Source organism: Mustela nivalis (assembly GCF_964662115.1).
Source record: "Mustela nivalis genome assembly, chromosome: 5".
NCBI lineage: Eukaryota > Metazoa > Chordata > Mammalia > Carnivora > Mustelidae > Mustela > Mustela nivalis.
In genome coordinates, this window is record NC_139024.1 from 65,467,363 (window position 1) to 65,489,862 (window position 22,500).

The 22,500-nt window shown below is 39.6% G+C and overlaps 1 protein-coding gene across 7 annotated transcripts in view; it reads left to right on the forward strand.

Annotated features, from left to right (window-relative positions):
- Window positions 1–13,159, forward strand: part of AHI1 (Abelson helper integration site 1) — a 212,151-nt gene extending 198,992 nt beyond the window's left edge. For 5 of the 7 annotated variants that reach the window (XR_014311910.1, XR_014311911.1, XR_014311912.1 and 2 more), the window contains 2 exons: window positions 3,589–3,692; window positions 12,257–13,159. Coding sequence is in view for 4 of the 7 variants with exons in the window: in XM_082731093.1 (XP_082587219.1) it covers window positions 3,589–3,692; window positions 12,257–12,267 (115 nt within the window). In the remaining 3 variants the exon portion in view is untranslated. The remainder of the gene's footprint in view (window positions 1–3,588; window positions 3,693–12,256) is intronic. The other 2 variants (XM_082731094.1, XM_082731096.1) reach the window with 1 other exon arrangement.
- Window positions 13,160–22,500: the final 9,341 nt, after the last annotated feature.

Sequence of the window (22,500 nt, forward strand, 5' to 3'; positions counted from 1 at the left end):
GTCAGTTCTTGGGTCAGTTTCAATTTTTTTTATCCTCATGATAGGTTGTATTTTTCTATCCCTTTGCCCCCTCCCCCAGTAAATTTTTATTGGATGCCATACATTGAAATTTTTACCTTTTGGTTGCTAGATATTTCTGTATTGCTATAAAGATCCTTAAGCTCTGTTATAGAATATAGTTAAGCTACTTTGGAACAGTTTGATCCAGGTCTTGCTTTTAAGATTTGTTAGGTGGGACCAGAGCCATTGATTATTCCTGAGACACAAATCCCCCTCAGTACTCTATGCAGTGCCTTCTGAGTTGTGAGTTTTCCAGCTTGGCTGGTAGGCACAAGCACTGTTTGGGCCTTGGGAAGTTCCTCAGCATCCATTCATCAGTACTTGCTAAATACTTGAAGGGAACCCTTCGCAGATTTCCCATTCTCTCTCTCGCTTTCTCCTCCCTGGCACTTTGAACACTCACCACCTCCGTCTCCTCAAACCTTCAGCTGTCAGGGAGTCCACCAGGACCCACGCAGGCTTCACCTCCCTGCGCTATGGCCTGGAAACTCTCAAGGTAGTGAGCTGGGTCACCATAGGGTTCGTCTCATTTATTTTCCATCTCTTGGGTATCAGTGGCTTTTGTTGCCTGTGATTCGTTGCCTTGAAAACTGTTGTTTCACATATATTATCCAGCATTTTGCTTTTTGTCTTGGTTTTGTTTTTGTTTTTGTTTTGTGGTGGTTTTAGGCAAGCAGTATAGTCCCTGTTACTGCATCTTGGCTGCAAGCAAAGGTCTAAATATATGTGTTTTCAAGGTAATTTTCTGTTAGATTGTGTATAGATTATTAGAAAAGGTGGAGGGGATCACACAGTTGAATTTTCCTATAGTTATCTGTGAAAGCCAAATGTAAGATAGCATTTAAGTCTTAAAGACCATATTGAGACAGGATGAACAAAAAGAAAAGGACCCAGACTTCAGGACATCGGGGGCTAAAGTGTGAAAGTGCCTGGGGTTCCCTGAGGCTAACAGGCACTCTGTGGCTAGAACAGAGGTCAAAAACAAGGGCCTGCCCAGCAAGATGCAGTCCTAGTATCTTTGGTTGGGTCCAACGTGTGTGTGTGCATGCGTGCATATGTGTATAATTTTCAGTTGCCCAAATACAAAAAGATTTCACATAAATGCAGACTTTCTACTTCTCTTGAAAATAATCAGGAGTTCTGGACCACAGTTCCACAATCTTCCATGGTATCCCCAAGCTGGACCTGAGGCAGTGGATTGCCTCCCCTGGGGGTCATCCACTCCAATTTGCCAGTTTATTGTGTTACCCCCAGTTTGCTTCTCTCATTCACCATATTACTCTCCTGGATCCCGAGATACCCAGATTTTTACTTTAATGTCCAAGGATAGGTTCCCTGGAGAGAGATTGCAAATTATCAGTGCTTATTTTTTTAGAGCTCAGATTTCCTTTCTCTCATTATTCTCCCCCTTTTGAAATATATACTTTATTTGTTCTTTCTTCTTTTAATTTCTGACCTTTTCCTTCTCAGCCATATGATCTCACTTTACTTACCTTTATATCTCCACATCATCATCTCCAACCTCCGTAACAGTACCACCGACTGTGTCGCTTAAGCAACAGAAATTTATTTTTTCAGTTCTGGAGGCTGGAAGCTCAAAATCAAGGTTCCAGCAGGGTTGATTTTTGATGAGGCATCTCCTCCCAGCTTGCAGATGGCCACCTTCCTGCTGTGTCCTCACATGGCCTTTCCTCTGTGCATGTGTGGAGAGAAGGAGCTCCATGCTATCTCTTCCTCTTCTTATCGGGACCGCCAGTTCCATAGATTAGAGCCTCCCCTGTATGGCCTCATTTAACTTTAATTAACCTCCTTGAATGCCCTCTTTCCACTTGGAGATTAGGGCTTCAGCCTGTGAATTTTGAGAGAACTCAGTTTAGTTCATAGCAATCTGTATTCAATCCTACATATTACTTGATTTTGAAATTCTTTCATCTGTGGCAAACTCTTCCACCATTCCAGATATTCTAGAAAGGAGACACTGTCTTCCACTCTAAAGTTCCCTTTTTGGGGATCCCTGGGTGGCTCAGTCAGTTAGGCATCTGCCTTCCTCTCAGCTCATGATCCCAGGGTCCTGGGACTAAGTCCTGCATTGGGCTCTTTGCTCAGCGGGAAGCCTGCTTCTCCTTCTCTCTGCTGCTCCTCCTGTTTGTGTGCACACACTCTCTCTCTCTCTCAGACAAATAAATAAATAAAATTTTTTTTAAAAAAAGGAAGCATTTTTAAAAATAATAAAAATTTCCCTGTTTTCATTGCTTTTGTATTTTTTTGTTCTAACATTATTTACACTAGTATGCACTCATTCACAAAACTTTTGTTTTATATTTACTCCTACTGTTGGACTGTTTAAAAAGCTGCATTCCACATCCCACAGGTCTGAATATCACAGCTTTACAGCTTTTTTTTTTTTTTTTTTTTTTTAGTATAGTTGCCATGCAGTGTTCCGTTAGCTTCAGGTATACAACACAGTGATTCAATAAGTCCATACATTATGCTGTGCTTCCCACAAGAGTGGCTACCATCTCTCACCATACAACACTCTTACAGTCTCATAGACTGTATCTGCTAGGCTGTACCTTTTATTCTCATGATTACTCATTCCATAACTGAAAGCCTATAACTCCCACTCTGCTCTGGCAACCACCGGTTCTCTGTATTTATAGGTCTGATTCTGCTTTTTGTTTGTTTGTTCATTTTTTTTTTTATTCCACATGTAAGTGAAGTCATACAGTATTTGTCTTTCTCTGTCTGACTTACTTCACTTAGCATAATGTGCTAGATCCATCCATGTTGTCACAAATGGAAAGATCTTGTTCTTTTTTGTGGCTGAGTAATATTCCAGTGTGTGTGTTAGTGTGTCTTTGTGTGTGTGTGTGTCTGTGTGTGTACCACATCTTCTTTATGCATTCATCTATCAGTGGACACTTGGGTTGTTTCCATTTCTTGGCTGTTAATAAATAATGCTGCAGTAAACATAGAGGTATTTATATCTTTGAATTAGTGTTTCCTTTTCTTTGGGTAAATACCCAGTAGTGGAATTCGTGGATCATCTTACAGCTTTCTTATACACAAACTTCCTTCACCTTTCTCTTTGTCAGTAAGCAATCTCCTGTTATTTCCACACACACACACACACGCACAAATACACACGTTTTTCCACTAATTTGATAAAAAAAAAACTTTCTTTCCTTTTTTTTTTTTTGTTTGTTTGATAAAAAGCTTTCTGGTTTTTCCCAGACATCTAATATATTTCTGAGAGAAGTGAAGCTGATTTTATTCTGTCCCTTCATCATGATAAAGAAGGAGCCCAGTCAGCTAAAGGTTCATGTCTCTCCATTATTTTGAGCAGCTCCCTGCCTCTGACCCCACAGTGTAATTACTTATATATGGGTGTCACATGTTCTTTCAGAACATCTGTTCTGTCAAGGTCCGCTTGCTATTCCTACAGCCCCTGCCCCAAATCAGAGCCTCATGTGAACTGTTGCCGCAGCTTTCTTATGGGCTCTTGTTTCTCATCTTGCCCTCCTGTAGTTCTGAAGTAGGCAAAGAGCAGAGCCGTGAGGACCAAGCACACGTAATGGATATGCACTTGAAGAAGAATGAGCCAAGCCAGCGGAAGAGTAACCCTAATAGAGGTAAGAGGAAAACCAACACAAAGTTGTATTGTAGAATCAGCAGAGAGAGATATAGGGAAGGCATGGTCAGCCGTGACAAATGCCAGATAAGCCATGGAGATGAAAAGTACAGCGTATTCCCTACAGCACAGGGAATACAGTCAGTAATATTGTGATACCGTTTTTTTTGGTGACAGGTGATAACTGCACTTAGCATGATAACTGAGTAAGGTATAGCATTGTCAAACCCCTGTGTTGTAGCCCTGAAACTAATATAATATTCTTTGTTAATTATACTGCAGTTAAAATAAATAGTGACAAATGCCAAAGGGAGAAGTAAAATACAGACTGAAAAGTGCCCTTTTGGGATTTGTAGCCAAGAGGCCATTTACAACCTGCAAGAGGAGAGTTTTGTTAGAGTCCTGGAAGCATGAAGCCGATTGTTAACAGTGCAGAGGAAAAGAGGCTCAGAAGGGACTGCTTCTCCAAGAAGCTGTGCTTCTAAGGAAAGGAAAAGCTGGGCAGCAAGCAGTGGAAAACACAGGATTTAGAGACCCTTATAGAGAGGAGTGACAAGAGTAGGTACAAACAGAGAGGCAAGAGCCCCGTGAGAGGAACCACTCGAGGTGCAGGACAAGGGGAGTAACCCCTGGGGACCAGAGAAGATACACACATTAAAATGTGAAACAAGGAGGGATCACTTTTCTACCAAGACAGGCCAGTGAGGCACATTTGTTTAAATGACGATGTGTTCCGGTGGGGGAAGGAAGATAACGAAGGACGCGGTTCTCTCGGTCAGGCACAGTGAAGTCTGTCTGCCAGAAGTGAGCTGCATCATGGCACGCTTACAGAATTGGCATGGTCAGAGAGCAGATTCAGAATTCTGTAGATTTTAATTATAAAAAATAAAGATTCACTCTACCAAATGCATACAGATACATAATCATGGGTTAAGGAATGACTTTATCCTTGGTAACAGAGTCAGAAAACATTTTGAAGCAAATTTTAAAAAGAACTTTGAAATGATACATGTCAAAGAGAAAAAACACACCATAAGCAAAATCTAGCAACAAACAATGACCCAAGATGAGGAGGAATTTCATAAAATATATGATAGATAAAGAATTAATATCCTTAATGTATTTTTTATTAACATATAATGTATTATTTGCCCCAGGGGTACAGGTCTGTGAGTCATCAGGCTTACAGATTTCACAGCACTCACCATAGCACATACCCTCCCCAGTATCCATCACCCAGCCACCCTGTCCATACCTCCCCGCAACCGGCAACCTTCAGTTTGTTCTGTGTGATTAAGAGTCTTTTATGGTTTGTCTCCCTCCCAAGCCCATCTTGTTTCATTTATTCCTTCCCTACCCCCAAACCCCGCACCCTGCCTCTAAAATTCCTCATATCAGAGAGATCATATGATAACTGTCTTTCTCTGATTGACTTATTTCACTCAGCATAATACCCTCTAGTTCCATCCACATCGTCGCAAATGGCAAGATTTCATTTCTTTTGATGGCTGCATAGCATTCCATTGTGCGTGCGTGTGTGTGCGTGCGTGTGTGTGTGTGTGTGTGTGTGTGTGTATCACATCTTCTTTATCCATTTATCTGTTGATGGACGTCTAGGTCCTTTCCATAGTTTGGCTATTGTGGACATTACTGCTATAAACATTCGGGTGCACGTGCCCCTTCAGATCACTACATTTGTATCTTCAGGGTAAATATCCAGTAGCGCAATTGCTGGGTCGTAGGGTAGCTCTATTTTCAACTTTCTGAGGAAGCTCCATGCCGTTTTCCAGAGTGGTTGTACCAGCTTGCATTCCCACCAACAGTGTAGGAGGGGTCCCCTTTCTCTGTATCCTCACCAACATCTGTCATTTCCTGACTTTACCCTTAACGTATTTTTTTTTAACTCTTCAAAATCAACAAAGAAAAGGAAAATTGACGAAGGGCATTCAGAGGACAGTTTTACCCTATTGTAGGTAAAATAGGGGGGTCTGCTTCTCTCCCTCACCACCCCCCTCCCCTGCTATTGCTCTCTCTCTCTCTCAAATAAATATGTAAATTTTTTAAAAATAGGAAGGAAAAAATTGAATTTATAGAGTTGACTAAGTTATGAAACCTTTATATATGAGAATACCATGTGATATTATTCATTACATTATGGAAGTATTCTCATAGACATGGAAAGATGGTTATGATAAATTTTTAAGCAAGCAAAAGATAATTATAAAATAGTTTATATATAACATATGTAGTTGACTCTTGAACAACACGGGGGTTAGGGGCGCCAGTCCCTAGTCTACACAGTCAAAAATCCACATATAACTTTGGGCCCCCCCAGACACTTAACAGTAACAGTCTACTGTTGACTAGAAGCCTTACTGATAACCTCGGTAGTTGTTTAACACATATTTTGAATGTTACATGTATCATATACTATTCTCTTACAATAGAGGAAGCTGGAGAAACAAAAATGTTATTAAGAAAAATATGTAAGAGAAAATACATTTATAGTACTGCACTATATTTATCAGTATCATCAGTTTATGGCATCTGTGGACAAGGTGAATCATCTGTACCTCCATCATTACTCTCTTATGTGATACAGGACATTGTAGATGTTAATACGTGTGACTAACGCTGACATCAAAAATGAAAGGATAATGTGAAAATTTGTTTTTATTTAAAGGTATAGCTATTTATGCATTGATAACAAAGAAGCAGCAATGTGGTTGCTTTATGGTGGCCCAGTGTAACCAATGTCATTGCTTCCCAGTTGCCTAGCTTATATAGTAATGAATGGTTACAGCATAGAGTGCTGTAGTTCTGTTTCATGATACTGATTAAAAACATTGTTATATTAAAAAGAAAAAAAAACAGTTTATGTGTGATGAAAGGCGGATAAGCAGTTTCTTTGATTAGGGGAGAGAGAGGTATCCTGTCCTGTAATGTAATTCTTTGAAAGCAAAGTTATAAAACAGGAGGAAAACTAACACATTATTAACTTTATTACCTATCACTGCCTACGTAAGACTAGTCTGTCCACTTCCATGTAAGTGTTGCACACAGTGTTCCATACAGTGAATACTTAGGTAGTGATGAGATGATGACACAAGCTACTTAAAATTTCACACGCAGACATACGCACATTCACAGTAGATAAGTTGATTGACTGTGTGGCATGATTATCTACTGTTCATCAATGGAAGTGGAGCATCGTAAAGGTCAGGCAGAGGAAAAGGAGGAGGAGCTGGACTTGCTGTCTCAGAGGAGGCAGGAGAGGCGAGCACACTCAGTAAAACTTTACAGAAATACTTTGTAATTTCTCTCTAACTTGTTTGCTTTTCCATTTCTCTAAAAACGTTTCTATATTGGGGAGCAGGGTGCCTGGGTGGCTCAGTTGGTTGAGCTCCCAGGTCTTGATTTTGGCTCAGGTCATGATCTCAGGGTCATGAGATCAAGACCCCTGTTGGGCTCTGTGCTCAGCAAAGAGTCTGCTCAAGATTCTCTCTCTATCTCTGCCCCTCTCCCCACTCACTCTCTTTCTCTAAGAAAAATAAATAAATCTTTAAAAAAAAATGTCTCTATAAGGTACCCATCCCTTTTCCACCATTTGCTTTAGTTTCATTGCTACCATTTGCTTCATATCATAAAAGGGTTTCAGTCGTAAATGAAGTCAAATCCATTCTGAATAATCGAAAGACTTCTGCTGGATTGTCTCCTGTCCAGTGCCAGTTTGTCTTCTTATGTCTTTCTTTATCATCTGGCACTGGTTCAGAGGTACTCATCTCTATCAAGTTGTCTTCTATTCATTCCTCTCATATGGTGTCTGTCAGTACTTGAATTACTCCAAGATCCATATCTTGAAACCTTTACCCCCTACACAACTTTTTTGCCGCATCTCCAATCTTTTCCATGGTTTCCTTGATTGGCTCTGCTATAAATCCTATAAATTCATGGACAGCATCGGGATACTGCAGCAGGGTTCTCCAGCAGGGTTCTATCATTTTGGTCTTGATGGCTCTCACGGCTTCTTCTGTAACACTGATGTCATCTTCAGTGATATAATCCTTCCAGATTTTCATAATGTCCTCTCTGTTGGGGTTCTCTTACATAGCATTGACAGTCCTTTCCCTAGAGTAACGTGTGTAATGAGCCTTAAAGTTTCCTTTGGCCCCCCTGACCTAGAGGCTAAATTAGAGACATTGTGTCTGGGGAAAAGTAGAACATTTCAGTGCCTTCGGTGTTGAACTCCTGGGGTTCTGAGTGGCTAGGGGCGTGGCCCAATATCAAAAGAACTTTAAAAGGCAGTCCTTCACTGGCAAGGTACTTTCCAACTTCAGGGACAAAGCATCAGTGGAATCAGTCAAGGAAAAGGATTCTCGTTATTCAGGCCTTTTTGTTGTACAACCAAAACGCTGGCAGTTAGTCTTTGCCTTTTCCCTTCAAGGCCTTTGGGGTTAGCAGCTCTATGGATGAGGGCAGTCCTAATCATAAACCTGACTGCATTGCACAACACAGTAGAATTAGCCTATCTCTTCTTGCCTTCCTTAAATCCCGGCGCTTGTTTTTCTTCCTTCCCAATAAATTTCCTTTATGGGATTTTTTTTTTCCAGAACAAGGCACTTTCGTCTGTATTAAAAATCTGTTCAGACAGATATCCTTTCTCCTCAGTGATTTTATAAATAGCCTCTGGGAACTCTTCAGCTGACCCTTGGTGGGCAGAATGGCTTCTCCTGTTATCGTGACTTTTTTTTAGGCCAAACCTCTTTCTGAAATTATCAAACCATCCTTTGCTGGTGTTCAATTCTCCAACTTTGGATCCTTCACCTTCCTTTTGCTTTAAGTTGTCACATAATGATTTTGATTTTCTTGAATCATATTAGAGTCTATGAGTACATCTTTCTTATATCAGTCCTGTACACACATAAAAGCTGTGTTTTCAATACAAAATAAAAAGGTATTTTGCAGGGGCACCTGGGTGGCTCAGCCAGTGAAGCATCTGCCTTCGGCTCAGTTCATGATCTTGGGGCCCTGGGATTGGGCTCCCTCCTCAGTGGGTAGTCTATTTCTCCCTCTTCCTCTGCCCCTGCCCCCACTCATGCATTACTCTCTCTCTCTCTCTCTCTCTCAAATAAAGAAATAAAATCTTTTTAAAAAAAATATTTTGCAAAATATACAGGGTTTTCTTGCCTATTGGTGTAGCTGTAGCAAGAACTTCATTTTTTCTTTTCTTTTTTTTTTTTTCCAATGGTCTTTACATTGCTTTCATGTGCAGACAACCACAGCTGCAGACTTCAGTCTATGGTAAGCATCTCAAGCAATTCAAGTTTTTCTAGTAATGTCATGACTACTTGGGAACACTTCCAGCGTCACTGGTGACACTTTGCCTGGGTTCCATGGTGTTGTTCAAGATTTACTGTTTTGCACTAAACACAGTGAAAAATATGCAGGAACCACGAGAGATCACTTTTTTTTTTTTTTAAGATTTTATTTATTTATTTGACAGAGCTCATAAGCAGGCAGGAGGCAGAGAGAGTGGGGTAGGCAGCTCCCTCCGGAGCAGAGAGCCCAATGCTGGGCTCCATCCCAGGACCTTGAGATCATGACCGGAGCCAAAGGCTCAACGCACTGAGCCACCCAGGTGCCAGAAAGATCACTTTTTACTGCCATACGCAACTTATGGAGAAACGAGCAGCTTACACACCTATATTTCTGTATAATTCAAAAGAGAGTAGCATCTACATATATTTTATGCATTCGTGACATACCTTTTTCTTAGGATTTTTTTTTTTTACTATTGGAAAAAAGCTAGTTGGCAAGTTTTTTTAAGTTGTTACAAACCTCCAAAAACTTTTCCAACATATTTATTGAAAAAAATCTGAGTCTAAGTGGACTTATGCGGTTCAAACCTATGTTATTCAAGGGTCAACTACATGCATAAAGTATTGAACAATATACTTTTTTAAAATGTCACTCTCAGTGGTGGTGGTGTGGTGATTTTTTTCTTTCATTTTACTTTGTGTATTTTCTAATTTTCCTACTCAGTATATATATTGATATCTACTTAGTCATTGCTTTTAAAATGAAAGTAATTTGAGAAGTTTTCTAAATTCTTTCTACATTTGCAGAAACCAGGGTCAGAGTCAGAGGTAAAATGCCGGAACTAGGACTGGCTCCAAGTTCAGGACCATTCCTGTCACATAGTGCTCAGTGAGCTCCAAGTAGATGGCAAGTGCTTACAGGCAGGGGCTCTACTGTGCTTCCCTCGTTTCTCCCTGGTACTTAGCCTGGTGTCTGGCCAAGTAGTAAGCGTCCAGGGACTATTTACTGGATTGAGTATCTTACAGGGTAAGGCCCAGTATTTTTATGAGTCTTATTTTTCACACGAACATACACATAAATACTAACTTGGTTTCATATAATTTTCCAGAATCTTAGTATGCAGATTTTTCTTTTCTCTTTCCATATGATTTCCCTTGGGGGAAAAAAAAAAAAAAAAAAGGCCCTCACTTTGTTATTCTCTACCTGTGTTAGGTTATGGGGCCGCATCCTGAGGAAACACCTCAGAGAAAGACCGCATTTGGATTTGCTCTGGGATCTTTCGGTTGGACAGCCTCTCTTCCCTTTCAGCAAATCTCCGTCCAGGGCCTCAGCTTTCCAGTCATGTGCTGTCTGCACTTATCACGCTCACATGCCACTTTCGTGTCCCCCTTGTCAGAGATGTTCACTGGACATCACTTGTCCTTTCCCTCTCTTCTGTCCTTCCCTCCCTCTCATGGGCAGTCTTTGTCATTCTGTGTCCAGCGGTCCCTTCCTCTTCTTAGTCTGATTCACTTCCTTAAAGATGTTATCTACACTGCCTACTTCAGCATGTTCTGGTTGCATTTCTCTAGAGGGTTCCCTCTCCTGAGGGTCCTCTGGCTTCTCTGTTTACTTCTCAGACTGCAGGCTCCACCTGATAATTGTCACTTGTCCTACATCCTCTGCACGTGCGGGGTCCAGCTCACTCACTTCCAGCTGTTCTTTCCCTTCCCTTTTCTGTTTTTCTTCTTTGTTTTTGTTACCACTTTTACAAACGCCTCCTCCCACTCTCTTTTCCCCTGTTATTCTTCTAAGATCCCCTTACCCTCATCGTGACCCCCGTGGATGTTTGTAGGGTCTCTCGGGAACTTGGGTCCAGCATCCGTTTGAGCCTTTACTACTTCCTTGCTCATTTTATTGGGCCCTAACTTGGGACAAGTGTAGACACATTGGGTCAGAAATGAATGTGACTCCCTTTTTTTGGCCTCTCTTGCTACGGTGTCTTGGCACATCACATCTGGGCCATTTTGTACTCGAGCAGCTCTCTTGAACCTCACGTGAAACATTTTTGAACTTCCTGCGTGGAATCCCGGTTTATCTGGGGTAGCTCTGTTCAACAAAGTTAAAGTCAGGAAACACAGACTGACAAAGGATTTTTCACCCCTCATGCATAAATGTCTCTCATCAAAAAAAATATATAAAAAAGATAGTGTAACTATTTATTTAAGATTGAGCCTGTCCCTGAAAACACAGATGTTGCCTGTGCCCCCTGTGCTACCAGGGAAGGACCTTAGGAAATGGTTAGCCTGCCCTTCTGTGCCCAGATGCTCTAGCCTTTGCTTTTCTCAGAAGTGTTTGATGGAAGTGACCACCACCTTAACCAGATTCTTAGGCTGCATTTGTTTTCTCAGAGCAGTTGAGCCTTAAGCCCTTTCTGTTCAGAGCAAGGACAACAGCATTTTTATTTAAGTCTGGATACTCACTACTGGTATGTGAATACTTGCTTTGAAGAGTGCCAGGTTCAACTCCACTACTAGTTTTTGTATACTTCCTACATGGTCTCTAAGAAGCTCCTTGGTTCATCCAAATATTGGTTCTTGATTTTCATTAATGGTATAACTTGCTTTATTTTAGAGCTGCATTTAGATGCATAATTAGCCATCATCATCTTTGTTAAAAACGACACACACCTTTTTTTGGACTTATCTGGAAAAAATAGAATAGTTAACCCACTTGTAAAAATAGACACAGCCATTGACCAAATGGAAGACTGTTATTTAATAAAATGGTCTCTATCCTTTCCATTTATTAACCTTGGAGCATCATCTGTGACCTTTTTATTCCCCCAATGAGTGAAGAATTCTACGAACTCTGGTTGCCTGCTCTTAATTTCCGGAAGTTGCCCCAGGTTTGGAGTGCTTAGTGTCTGTATTCGAAAAGTGTCTTTCTTTTTCACTTGTCAGTGCTGGGCCTTACGCATCTGCTGATGGTACTAGGAGACATTGACAGGGTGTTCAAGAAGCAAAAGTGATTCGTACTTTGGTCTTACTTGGGTGTGTGTGTGTGCGCGCGCGCGCGTGTGTGTGTGAGACATGGTGTGTTTATTACCCAGACTTTGGTCTTACTTGGGTGTGTGTGTGTGTGTGTGCACGTGCGTGTGTATGTGAGACATGGTGTGTTTATTACCCAGGAGCACACTGAGATTTGTTTGTGGAAAAAAGATATTGTTTAAGTTCATTGAGCACATTTTATGTACTTTTCTCCTAGTAAAGAGTTGAAGAAGAAAGAAGACAACCAAATACACAGAAGTGAAATGAAAAATTAAACCAAACAGTTTTTGTTCAGAGTTAAGAATTTTCAGATACTAAGAAAGAAAGGAAGGACTGCTGCTTCTTGTCCTTATGAAAGAATCTAGAAAAATCAGAAACGAGGTATGAGTAAAAAACTAAATGTGGCCTTTTGACCTTCATTGTTATAAACCATTGTGATTGTTATTGATCAAAGTAGTGGTACTTGTATTTATTTATTAGTAATTACATCAGCATTACATGACCACTTTTGGAAAACCCATAAAGAAAAAAATATAATTGATATTCAGTCAACATGAAGGAAAAGTATTTTCACTGTTAGGATGTCCATTAAGCAATCATTTAATATTATTGTATCTGTAACATGGTTGTGTATATGATGTTATGTTCAGAATATGAAGTGTATGCTTTTGAAATTTAGCTTTATTTAAGAGATAAGCAGCTTCAGAATATTGTGTATTCTAAATGGTCCCAGTGAGAAAGACATTAAAAGAGAACAAATTTGTTTGTTTTGAATGAATCATATATGTACCTTGATAATATAAACTAAAAATGGCCTTTGGCTAGACTGGCAGCAGGGTTTCAAATTTCCTTACTTTTTAAAAAGAACATTTCATATTTAAGCATATAAGTCATTTGTAGACTTATATTGTTGAATATTTATTTTAGTCTTAACATTTGTTCTTAAATTATTACATTGCATTATTTATTGCTTGAGTTCCATAATTAATGGTGTCATCACTATGTGACTATATATTTTAAAGTGTTATAATAGGAAAGTTCATTTGTTTTTTTGTTTTTTTTTCCCTTGGCTCCTTTCTCAACCATGTGATTTTAAGTCTGTCAATAAAATATTTAACCCCACAGAGGTCAAAACTAATATAGTATCAGAAAACATATTTACCAAATTAAGCAATTGGATCAATTAAAATAAGAAGTGAGAAAAACAGTGTTGGGCATTGAGGTGTAAATTTTGCCCAGATGTATACCCCATGTGAAATATCTTCTAGTAAAAATATATTTGGCTCCTATCCCTGCACATGTTGTAGAGGCATGAAAATTGGTAAACATGCCCCTGCTGTGTGGGACTTAAAGGGGAGAGCATTTTGGAAGGTGGTGAGTGCCACCAAGCTCCCACTGTCCTGGACGCACACGTCTGTGCTTCAGGTGCAGCTGGGCCCAGAAGGCTGGAGTCACCCTTGTGCGAGCTTGTTTTGTCTGTCTTGTGAATGCACTTGATAATTACAGAATTAAATATGCATCTTTCTGCAGTTTCAGCTCATAGTTTTGAGTTATGTGTTGATTCTGTGATTTAGGTTTTAATCACAAAGGATTTCAACAAGTTGCAGAAAGAGTTTAAAACAAGACAGGGTGCCTGGGTGGCTCAGTCGGTTAAACATCTTGCCTTTAGCTCAGGTCATGATCCTGGAGTCCCAAGATCGAGTCCTACATCAGGCTCTCTGCTCAGCTGGGAGTCTGCTTCTCCCTTTGCCCCTCACCCCACTCTTGTGCGCTCTCTCTCTCTCACTCTCTCTCTCAAATAAATAAGTAAAGGGGCGCCTGGGTGGCTCAGTGGGTTAAAGCCTCTGCCTTTGGCTCAGGTCATGATCCCAGGATCCTGAGATCGAGCCCCGCATCGGGCTCTCTGTTCAGTGGGGAGCCTGCCTCCTTCTCTCTCTCTCTGTCTACTTGTGATCTCTGTCTGTCAAATAAATAAATAAAATCTTTTAATAAATAAATAAGTAAAATCTTTAAAAATAAATAAAATTTAAGACAAATGTAGGGTGTGGGGGTGGTTCAGTTAGTTAAGTGTCCGACTCATTTTCAGCTCAGGTCAGGATCTTCAGGGTCATGAGATCAAGCCCTGCATCAGGCTCCCTGTTCATCAAGGCATCTGCTGGAGATTCTCTCCCTTTCTCTCTGCCCCTTCCCCCACTCACATGCTCTTCTCACACTCTTTTGCTCTCAAAAATAACTAAATCTAAAAAAATTAAAATAAAACAAATGAGGGGCGCCTGGGTGGCTCAGTGGGTTAAAGCTTCTGCCTTTGGCTTAAGTCATGATCCCAGGGTCTTAGCATCGAACTCCGCATTGGACTTTTTGCTCGGCAGGGAGCTTGCATCCCGCCTGCTCTCTCTGCCTGCCTCTCTGCCTACTTGTGATTTCTGTCTGTCAAATAAACAAACTCTTAAAAAAAAAAAAAAAAACAAATGAAATATGTCAGGGAAACTAAACATTTGCTGAGGTCTTGATGTTCATATGAAAAATAAAGGGTTATTTTTGTATTGCAACTACTGAAGACAAAAGTAAGAATTGAGGCAAAACGAGGAATAGTTGGTGTTACTCAAAACCCAGTCCTTTTCTCTTTTGTCCTGTTGACAAATAAGATTCTAGTTATGTTCATGAATAGATTAATAAAATGTCTTTATCATACTCTCAGACATGAGATGGAGCAGAGGACAACCTAAAAGTGTTCTCCAAGCACAAGTCCAAATAATAGTCAAGTAGAGGAATCAGACAGGAGAATCTATTTGAAGATTCTGGAACTGCATATTTTTCTTATAACAGATTAGTTTTATCTTCATTCTGAAATTAATAAATTTTGTCCCATTTTAAAAAGTCTCTTTTCTCTAAACAAGTAACAATTTTTGACACTTTTTATAGATCTAAATATTTTTAAACTATTCTTAGAAATTTATTTCACATTTGATTCTACTTTATCTTGAACATTGAAGTTTCTTCAGTATCAAAACTATACCATGAGTAAGATTTACAAAGCTAGAACAAAAATTAAGTTTGTTTGTTTGGGTTTTTTAAAAGATTTTTTATTTATTGGAGAAAGAGCACAAGCAGTGGAGAGGGGCAGAGGGAGAGGGAGAAGCAGACTCCCCACTGAGCAGGTAGCCTAACTCAGGGCACGATCCCAGGATTGTGGGGATCATGACCCAAGCCAAAGGCAGGTGCTGAACTGACTAAGCCCCCCAGGCACCTCAAAAAACAAGTTTTTAAAGATTTAAGACATGAAACATTTTTCACCATATATAAATGTACATTTTAAATGAAATCAATGTTTCTAAATGGCTAATACTTGGTACTTTTAAAACCTTGTGTAACGTTTCTTTCTAGAAAAGCAAATACTTGACCTTTATTTTAAGTTATAGTAAAGTTTTCTTAAAGGTATTTTTCTGTTTAGGAAGTTCAGCAAGAGTATATCTAGGAAATAACTTACCATTTCATAGCTTCATGTGACATGCCACTTTAATCATATATTTAACTCACATATTTCTTTAATACTTTTTATTTATTTATTTACTTTAGAGAGAGAGAGTGCATGTGTGCACAGCGCGGGGAAGGGTAGAGGAAGAGATAGAATCCTAAGCCGGCGCCACACCCAGCATAGAGCCTGACATGGGTCTCCATCTCCCAACTCTGAGATCATGACCTGAGCTGAAATCAAGAGTTGGACGCTTAACCTACTGAGCCACCCAGGTGCCCCTTAACTCACAAATATTTTTGAGAGTTACAAAGTTCTAGAACCTATAAAATTCAAGACCTTACACTTTCTTTAAAGATTATATTTTTAGGTAATCTCCAGACCCAACATGGGGTTCAGACTCACAACCCCAAGGTTGTGAGTCACATGCTCTACCAACTGAACCAGCCAGGGTCCCCAACGACCTTATACTTTTATTGATACATATTTAAATAATTTCAGCTGAGAGCCATATCTGTTAAGGTAAATTATGAGAACATTTTTCAACAAAGCAACTTTTGAAAACTATATATTTGTTGATTTCTGCTTCATTGAACTTAATGACAGAAAATATTCCCCAAATCTTCACTTTTTGTGTATGATCTTATTTACTCTTTGCATCAGACCTATGAGATAATTAGAATCTTCCTGCCCTATAAATAGGGAAACCAAGATTTTGAAGGTAAAGTAATTTGTCTTAGTGCACATGACCAGTAAACATCAGCGCTTAGTTATAAATGGAGGTTGTCAGACTCCACTGGGAGGTCTCCCAAGTGCGGGATCCCAGTTGCTATAAAGAGGAGGCCAGTAAATGCTTACTGTTGGAGACTCCAGCACAAGCTAGAATAAAGAAGCAATTTAGATGTACCTACAACCACACTCAGACTGGAAAAATCTAATACATCTTAATGCAACAGACACCTAAATAAAATGAAATATATCTGACTTAAAAAAAAATTTTAAGCTGATAACTTGTTTGTCCCATAATTATTTTGGTAAATCTTTACTCCAGACTCTAATTCTTACATTATCTGAAGAAACCAATTCTGTGGAATCAAAGTAATACATGTACAGTAACATATTATTCAAGAAACAGAAAGGCGCCATTCCAGTCATATAAAAGATAATAAAAACATCAAGAGTCACGTCAATCAAGAGGGTCTGTTGACTGGCAAACTCAATCTATGGATGGACCCAATTATCTGCAGGAGAATTGATGTCAGCATCATTTAGGGTTAACAATGGACCAACGAGGCAGGAGCAGACAGCTACTCTCTGTAGAGACCCAGAAAGCAAACTTGGTAATGAGGCTCTTCATTCATCATATCATTCTGCTCTAATTATTAAAGTGAATAGGAAATACTTTAAGTTAAGGCGGGAACTGGATAACATAAAAACATTTGTTTTGTAAACACAAAGAATGCTTTTTTTTTTTTTCTAATGATCCTCTTCAAATCTACATCAGACATATGTTCCCAGTACACTGTTTTCTAAAGTTGCTCTTCTAACACCTCAAATTCATGCTGATTACGAATGGGTTATTTTTGTTATCTCAAAAAGGGAGGGTAAGACTGCTAAGAGTCTACAATTTTAATTTCTACTCTTCAACCTAAAAAAGGTAGGGAGAGGGTCACAAGTACATATGTCACCATAGTACATGGTCCACCGCCATCAATTACATCAAAATAGCCCAAATATATCTACCTGCCATTTCTAAAAGTCCTGAACACTCTAATTTTACTTACTCTGGTTCATTTTTTCTTAATCAATCATTTGATCCTTATCAAGTGATTATGAAAGAACATGGTAGAAAAAAAAACAGGAATGTTTTGTTTGTACAACCTTTATGTAAGTAAAGGCATATACTGCCAGCCATTTAAAATTGCCTGGGATGGAAATGATTTGCTTAATGAAGATAAAAAGTAAAGTCTAAAAGGAGAAAAGAGAAAGGAGGTGAGGAAAATAACTGTTGCCAGAACAAAAATTAACTGAAGTTTGAGAAAAGCAGTCATGAGACCAAAGGAAGGTTCCCTGGAGAAAAGTGTGGTCTCTTCAGTTCGGTTTTTCAGTGTTTTCAACCGACAATCTGTAGCTAAATTTTTTTTCTATGAAGTTTGTTCACAGAGCCATTTTGCATAAATGTTCCACATAATTTTTTTCTGAGCTATGGTTCTTTACTGTAAAGTAAATGGAAGATGGTTAAGCACGGTAAGGTTTTTAACCATCCCTGCCTGTTCTACTGAAGTTAATGTTCAGAAGTATCCGCAGATACTACTTTTAGCAACTAAATATTTCCATGGTGGTAAAGAAATGTCAGTAAAATCTATGTACTTTAAGAACATCAAATTCTTATTATACTTATCATGTGTGCAGGCAGAGTACATAATAAACTAGTCTATAGCAGCTGTAAATTTCTGAGGATTTATCTAACCACAAATACATTGAAATGGGGAAATAGGGCTATATTAAACCATGCAAGATGCTGCTGGAGTTTTGCCATTTCTGCAACATCCTGTAATTAATTTATCATGACAGGTCTGGCAAACTGAAACATCCAATACACTTGCAACAGACTGTTGTACCATAGTTGCTGGAGATCCTGCAGCCACATAAAGTCAAGGTAGATTTTTCTTTCAAATGTGAATATAGTACTGTTCTATTTAGAATGCCCTATAGCCGAGGACAGACTTGTTGTCACTTTTGAATTTCAAAAAAAAAAAAAAAAAAGAAGAAGAAGAAGAACATCTAGAATATAGAACAGATTCTGGGCTGAGATAAGTAGTTCAGTCTGTCCTCTGCATTTTGTGGTCTTTTCCTGAAGAAGGATAGCCCTGGGTAGGAGACTGATACAGTCCAGTCAACCCTTCCCATGCATGCATGCCTGCAGCTAGATACGATGGGTTTCTCTCCTAGGAGGTTTGACGGTCACTTGCCTCCTGGTAGTCTCTTGGACACATGCTCTTCCTGAAGAGAAGACTCACAAGACCACCTCATCCATCTGGGTGCCCTCCTCTTCTAGAAGTCACAGTCCTGCCATTTTGCAAACTTCGAGCACAGATAAATTCAGTATTTATCCCTGCTCCAACATCCTCCAATCTAAAGAAAGAAAATAATGTAATAATGGGGTGGGGATTTTTGTCAAAATAGATTTTCTTACTAAACAGTGAGATCCCAGGTCCCTGGCTGGGTCAGACTCGGCAGAGCATGTGACTCTTGATCTCAGGGTTGTGAGTTTGAGCCCCACGTTGGGGGTATAGTTTACCTTAAAAAATAATAATAAACGGAAAAAAACACAATGAGTTCTTTGTCAGTTTGTATCAGTGTGAAAGAATGATCCCCTCTTTACTTGGTGTGTCATCTGATACAGGTGTTACCGTGGTTGATGCTAAGGATAGATCTTAGTAAACAAGGCTTCTTGCTGGAGAAGTAGAGAGGTACCACCACTCATTAAAATATGAAATCTACCTTGTACCAATGTCCACAGCCTTGCCCATATCCTTTGGAAGGTCAGTATTCCTCAGACCACAAACAAGAGGACCCAATGGGGTCTTCCTTGAATCTGGAAGTCTCAGTGAGAGGGGATAGTTCTCAGGTGGTAGACGGTAAGACGGGTGTTGCTCAACAGAAACAGGTAAGAAGCCAAGCAAACACAGTGATTCTAGTTCCAGCCCAGTCACCAAAGGCTAACTGTAAACACTTTATACTGTTTGTATTTTCTCTAGTGGTTGTCTTTTTCTTGCTCCTTACTATATTGAAAATGGATCGTATCTCAGAGGACCTGACAAGCTTGTGCTTGGGCCTAAGTTTAAAAACAAACAAACAAACAAACAAGCAAACAAAAAATGGCATTCCCCAAACTGAATAACCCAAGGGAAACTGAACAAGAGAGAATGTAGGAAAGTGTTTATACCCTTCCACCGCCCACCTCTCAGCTGCCTGAAAAGTTCCCTTCAGAGCTCTTCTATGTAAAACTTTGGAAATCAGATGGATAGTATGTATGTGTCCAAAAATAAAACAAAGACTCTTCTTTGATATACCCCCATTAGGTAACTTGTCCAGGATCATAAAAATCAAGGGCAGGACTCTGCCTTCTGCTGATTCCCCTGCTCCTGCTGCTGTTTACTTGTTAACATTCTTACTTTACTTAAAAACCACATTACCAGGATGCCCGGCTGGCTCAGTCAGTGAAGCATGTGACTCTTGATCTCAGGGTCCTGAGTTTGAGCCCCACGCTGGCTGTGGAGCCTACTTAAAAAATAAAATTTTGTTTTTGGTTTTTTTTTTTTTTTAAGATTTTATTTATTTATTTGACAGACAGAGATCACAAGTAGATGGAGAGGCAGGCAGAGAGAGAGAGAGAGAGAGAGAGAAGCAAGCTCCCCGCTGAGCAGAGAGCCCAATGCGGGGCTCGATCCCAGGACCCTGGGATCATGACCCGAACGGAAGGCAGAGGCTTTAACACACTGAGCCACCCAGGCACCCCCAAAATAAAATTTTTTTTTTTAAAAAAAGCTGCATTACTAAATCCTAATGCTGAAAATGCTCTAAATATTCTCAACCTCATGCACAACTAAAAGTAAACATTCCATGTAGAGCATGGTCTACATTCAAATAAATCCCCAGTAAAACTAGGTTATTGTTACAAGTGATGAATTTGAATGGATGAAGTTTGGAAGAAGGTTAGAGTCTGGAGAATTGACATTTTTATGCATGCATGGGAAGAGGTTTTGTGTGTGTGTGTGTGTATTTACTGTCTTGACGACTAGATACAGAGAGGGACTAATTCTGTTTACATATATCAAAAGCTGGAGTTAACTACTTTCCTAAATACATTTTTTATAATTCAGGATCTCAATGATTTTAACACTTGTAATGTTTTCCAAAAGTGTGTGTGTGCCTGCACATGCACACACATTCACTTAGTCAACAGCGCAGGATTGCGCCCTGGTTGCCGAGCATGGGACAAGAGCTGGGTGAACAGTTGAACCAGGAACCTCAACTCCTCTCACCTTGAAAATGTCACATGTTTTATGGGCGTTGTCACCCCCACTGTGTTTTTCGGAGGACCTCGCCAAACATTTCCAAATTTGAGCCTCCTTAACAACCTTTATTACACAGAAAAAGCATGACTCTGCCATTTTTCAAACCAGTCCCCAGAAGGTTAAATGATTTGTCCAACAACTGTCAATCAGAGCTCAGCTCTCCTCCTCTCAGCCTTGTGTTCTTTCCAACCAGGAAAACTCCTCACTGACATCTGAAAACTGTGGAAATAAATTATGTGGAAAGCCAGCAAATGTTTGCTATACAAGAGGCCACTATAAATTAATAAGACTAATTTAGATGTGTCTTTTGGAATTGAGGGATGATCTCCTTCTGTAGTCAGCTCTCAGTTGTTTGCATTTTTGCTGGCATTCTGTATTTGTAGATTTTAAATGTGAGAACTTAAAATGAAGTTAGCCCAAAAAGAGCATGTAAAATATTTTTAATTATGTTTTATAGTGCAAAGAGGCAGAAGGTGTACAGAAAATGCCAGAGTCCCTTTGCCAAAACCTTTTCGTGAACCAAGTAAAACAAAGTCATTTCATGCATTGTATATTTAAGGCAAATGATTATTGTTCATGCAAGTTACACTTTTTGGTAAAGCAATAATTCCCCCATTTGACCTAAAATGTCATTAGATCAACTGAGCAACTTGGAGGTACCACAGAATATTTCATAAAATGCCAACATGGCATATCACACCGAGCTTGAAACCACTGGCGTCCCTGTCCACTGCACTAAATCCATTCAGCTTTTCCTGTTTGCTTAGAATAATGACTGTAAATCAAGTCCTGTGCTCTGATCACAGGAAACTCTCAAATGAAATTCAGTCACCTCAGAAGTGACAGCAAATGTAAGAAACTGGGTTGGGGCGCTTGGGTGGCTCAGTCAGTTAAGCGCTGTTGGTTTCTTTCGGCTCAGATTGTGATCCTCAGGGTTGTAAGGTCACACCTTGAGTCAGTCTCCTTGCTCAGCAGGGGTCTGCTGGAGACTGACTTTCTCTCCCTTTCCTTCTGCCCCTCAACCTCACGTACGTGTGCACTCTCTCTCTAATAATAAATAAAATCTTAAAAGAAAAAAAGTAAGAAACTTGATTGTTATCTGGAAATTGAAGCAGTAAGGCACAGCATAGATCTCCATGATCTGTCTTCTGCCGCTTCTCCATTTTTGTGATTCATGTGTAGGTCCTCTTCACATTTCAGCAAGACCACAGTACTTCCCTCCAAGCACCATTGCTACCTTAAAGCCCTTAGGTAATCTCGATTTGAAAACACAGTTCCACACCGTGCCTTTGCCAAATATTGCCATTCGGGTTTCATCTTGGTTGTCACATGCAGCAAGATTCCTTTTCTCATTATTAATGACCTCCTTCTTCACTGTGTTCTCATAGTGCCCTCAAAATAATGTCCATCAAAACATTTATTAGCACCTGACATTGAAACAGAGTCTATTGATCAATGTGTGTTATTTAACATTAACTAGTATATAATTTTTGATCAATGCATTATCTCCTATTTCTTGTGTGACTCAGATAATTCTTATAAATGGGTGTTTGTGCTCAATATCACAGGATGTTCCCAAGTGGAATATAATTTTTTTTTTTTTTAATTCTAAATAGCAGGCAGGGAGAAGGGAACCCATGGAAGGAACCTAAGAAAATGTCATTAGTCTTTCTATAGTACCTTTTCATGGTCATGGCAGTCTTTTGACTTTTTTCCTTCTCTCTTCCCTTTCTCACACTCTTCCCCCCCCCTTTTTTTTTTCTGGATCTCTTTTGTCTTCTTCACTGCCTGACATCAGCCAGTGGCATTTACTGAATTACTGAATTACTGAATTTACTGAACTTACTGAATTCAGCATTAAACATTAAAACCATGATGCATCTCCATCTAAATGTGTTCTTCAAACCA